The sequence below is a fragment of the Triticum urartu genome, chromosome 7 (assembly GCF_003073215.2).
Source record: "Triticum urartu cultivar G1812 chromosome 7, Tu2.1, whole genome shotgun sequence".
Taxonomy (NCBI): Eukaryota; Viridiplantae; Streptophyta; class Magnoliopsida; order Poales; family Poaceae; genus Triticum; species Triticum urartu.
The window spans coordinates 260,722,105-260,725,951 of NC_053028.1; the positions used below are offsets into that span (position 1 = coordinate 260,722,105).

General features: G+C 40.3%; 1 protein-coding gene across 1 annotated transcript; it reads right to left on the bottom strand.

Annotated features, from left to right (window-relative positions):
• Positions 1 to 376: 376 nt before the first annotated feature.
• Positions 377 to 2,281, bottom strand: LOC125525686. Its single transcript, XM_048690687.1, has 2 exons — positions 863 to 2,281; positions 377 to 760 (listed from the first exon to the last, which is right to left on the bottom strand). The coding sequence occupies exons 1-2, from the start codon at positions 934 to 936 to the stop codon at positions 421 to 423; spliced, it is 414 nt and encodes a 137-aa protein (XP_048546644.1). The 5' UTR covers positions 937 to 2,281; the 3' UTR covers positions 377 to 420.
• Between the last annotated feature and the right edge of the window lie 1,566 nt (positions 2,282 to 3,847).

Below are 3,847 nucleotides of genomic sequence, written 5' to 3' on the forward strand. Positions count from 1 at the left end.
CAATATTTTCTACATCATTTCAATGTCACTTTCATTTTGTTTGTCCATAGCAGCTTCATTATGAGCAATCCTCTCAAGAGAACGGATCCATTCCTTTTCTGGAGGAAGGACATGCTCTTCTTTTTCAGTTATCCATTCATCATTAGAAGAGACATCATCAATATCATATTCCACAACCTGTCTTTGCCTTCTGCGTTGTCTGCTCATCAGTTTCGAATTGTACATGACAAAAACTAAATCATTCATCCTATCTTGGTGCAGATGATTTCTTTTCTTTGAGTGAACCTACACAAGGTTGAGAAGTTAGCATTAGTATATGTTTCATATAATATCGCTAGACTAGAGAGTGCATGACATTGATTCTTACTTGCTCAAATGTACTCCAGTTCCGCTCACAACCTGACGAACTACAAGTTAAGCTCAGTAATCTAATTGCAAACCTCTGCAACTCAAGGCAATCATCTCCATACGAATCCCACCAATCAGCTGGCTTTTTTTTGTTCTTGTCATAATAGCCGATTGCATTCCAAATAGGCCCTCGGCACTCCTAAATGAATCAATCTGCAGATCTATCTTGACTCTTTCATCTAAATCTGGAACCATCTTTTCAAGACAAGTGTACAGGCCACGTTTTACTTCAGCCGGCTTGAAATTATCACTATAGTGGCATTGTGGATTCAAATAATATGCAGCAGCATGCAAAGGCCTATGAAGTTGTGTACGCCATCTCTCATCAATTATATTAAATATTGGAGTGTAGCTGATCAAGAAAATTGAAATGGTCAAACTTAACTACAATAAGATTAAGATAGCATATCTATAAGCTGTAATTAAGAATTACTAAGTCAGTACAGTAACATACCTTTTCTTCACATTGTTAAAATTTTGCTTTATTTTATCTTTTGCACGATCCATCTCATCATAGATGAACGGCATTGCTGGCTTCTCATCTGAATCCACCAATCAAAGAACTTTTATAATTGGGAGTGCAGCCTTCAGACATGTGGCAACATTAGGCCAGAACCCACGGCTATCCAAAACAGTTCCTTGAACGACCTTCCCTTCTGCAGAATTAAATCTACTACCCCTCCACTTTGTTCAAGTGAACATATTGATTAATGCGCCCTTGTGCTCATGCAGACAACCCAAAGTCAAATAGGCAGTAGCAAATCTTGTCACTGCTGACCTAACTAAATCCTTCCCTCTAGTGAACTCTCTCAACCAAGAAAGAACCATTGTTCTAGAATAAATATACGTGGTGATTTTTCTGCCCTTTGTAATGGTTGTCTGATGCATCTTAATTTTCTTTTCAAAATCCTCAAGAATTAAATCAATACAATGAGCTGCACATGGAGTCCAAAATAATTTTTTCCTCTTTTCCATCAATAGCTCACCAGCTGCTTTATAGTTAGCGGCATTGTCCGTTACAATTTGAACAACATTATCTTCTCCTACTTGCTCAACAATATCATCTAACATTTCAAACACTTTGTCCGTTGTCTTGGAAATGTCAGAAGTATCGATTGAGGTGAGAAAGACAGTACCTTTGGGGCTATTCACTAAAAAGTTGTAGATGGACCTTTTCTTTTTATGTGTCCATCCATCAGACATAATTGTACATCCTGTCTTTTTCCACTCTTCTTTGTATTCAGAGAGAAAATTCATTGTTCTCTTAACTTCCAGCTTGAGAAATTTTACCCTCACTTCATGATATGATGGAGGTTTAAAACCTTTACCAAAGTTTCCAATCATTTCAATCATCTTTATAAATTCTGGGTCCTTGACAACATTAAATGAGATAGAATTGGTATAGAAGACCCGACAAATTTGAGCACAAACCTCTTCTCTCTCTTCTTTCTTGTAAAACTGATTCACTGTTGTTTGGGCTCTGCGCTTGTTAGCGAAACGATTTGTCTCAGCCTCATCTTCATTGTTATCAGCAGGAGTATTCTCCTTTGAACATGCACCCGTCTCCTCCATTTCTGTGTTAAACTTCCTCTTCTTTGCATCATTCTTCTCTGCTTGGACCCCCAAAAGTTTGAGAAACTTTTTTCGAACATCATCGGGAACTTTTTCTCAATTCTCGACATTAAACCTTGTCCCAGCCAAGTGATGCTTCAATCTGTAGACACCTCCACCTTTAACTAGAAGGCAATATTTGCATCTTGTTGTCCTCTTCTCAGCATCAACTTCTTCTCCATGTTCCCAGCCAGGGTCAGTCCGATTCCCACGAGCATTCCTCCTCTTAGGCTTACTACTTTCGGTTGGGACAGCAGTTGACATTTTTCCTTGTACAAGTAAAAGATTTACAAGAGTTAGATAACAAGCTAGCTTATTTAATCTTCTATGTAGTTCATCAATTAGTAAATACGTACTAGTAGGTAGTAGCTAACCTGTGCAAGTGCAACGAATCAAGGATGTTCCTCAATCTTTGATGGCTGCTGTTTCACTAGTCATCAATAGTGATTAAGACGAGTAAGAGGACGAGCTACCTATCTAATCTAATTATTTAATCTTGAACATGCTTCATCAGTATGTACGTACGTACATACCAGTAGTAGTAGCTAACCTGTGCAACGAATGAAAGATGTTACTCGATCTTCAATGGTTGCTGCTTCACTCGTCGTCGATGAAGAGCCTGCTGAAGACGATCACACGTGGAACACTAGCAGCCAACACTCGTCGAGGAAGCCGTAAGTGTTGCCGATGGCCAGCGCAGGCGGCCTGTAGCCCTAGAAGCCGCCAGAGAGAGAAAATGAGATCGGGAGAGGAATACGAGCAGATGGCCGCCATACAACATGGATAGACGGCCAAGATTGAAACAAACGTTTTAGTCGCTCAGGATCTGTACTGGCTCGCGATTCCACACGACCCCACGACTTGAAGCGCGATCCAGTAGCGACCCTACTGTATACGATCTTTTAAACGACTTGGGTCGTATTGCCTTGTGTAGAATCTCAGAATCGTAAGATTCTAAGACTAAAATCTAGATTTTGACAACCTTGCTTCAGACTCAACAAGGCCCTCTATGGCCTCAAGCAGGCCCCACGGGCGTGGTATGATACCTTGAAAGAATTTCTCATGACGAAAGGCTTCAAACCCGGTTCACTCGACCCTACTCTTTTCACTAAATCTTATGATGGTGAATTGTTTGTGTGCCAAATATATGTTGATGATATTATCTTTGGCTGCATTGACCAACGTTATAGTGATGAATTTGCCTATATGATGAGTGAAGAATATCAAATGTCTATGATGGGAGAGTTGAAATTCTTCTTAGGTCTTCAAATTCGTCAACAACGCAATGGCATATTCATATCTCAGGAGAAATACCTCAAGGATGTACTGAGGAAATTCGGCATGCAAGATTGCAAAGGCGTCAAAATTCCTATGCCCACAAATGGCCATCTGTGCACTGATGAAAATGGTATTGACTTTGATCATAAGGTATACCGCTCCATGATTGGTTCTTTATTGTACTTATGTGCATCTAGGCCAGATATAATGCTTAGTGTTTGCATGTGTGCCCGATTTCAAGCTACACCGAAGGAATCACACCATAAGGCTGTGAAGCATATTCTTCAATATCTACCTCACACACCAACACTTGGATTATGGTACCCCAAGGGCTCGGCTTTTGATCTCATTGGATATTCTGACTCTGACTATGCTGGTGATCGTGTGGACCGCAAGTCAACATCTGGTACATGTCATTTCCTCGGACGATCGTTGGTCTGTTGGTCCTCGAAGAAACATAACTGCGTATCACTATCTACTGCTGAAGCTGAGTACATTGCTGCTGGTTCTTGCTGTGCTCAATTGCTATGGATGAAGCAAACTCTCAAGG

What these genes read in the sequence shown, in the direction of transcription:
- LOC125525686 (XM_048690687.1), bottom strand. Translation starts at nt 936, where the DNA reads ATGCCGTTCATCTATGATGAGATGGATCGTGCAAAAGATAAAATAAAG. An exon ending in TTTAACAATGTGAAGAAAAG is followed by an intron (nt 761 to 862) that starts GTATGTTACTGT and finishes TTTCTTGATCAG; the next exon opens with CTACACTCCAATATTTAATA.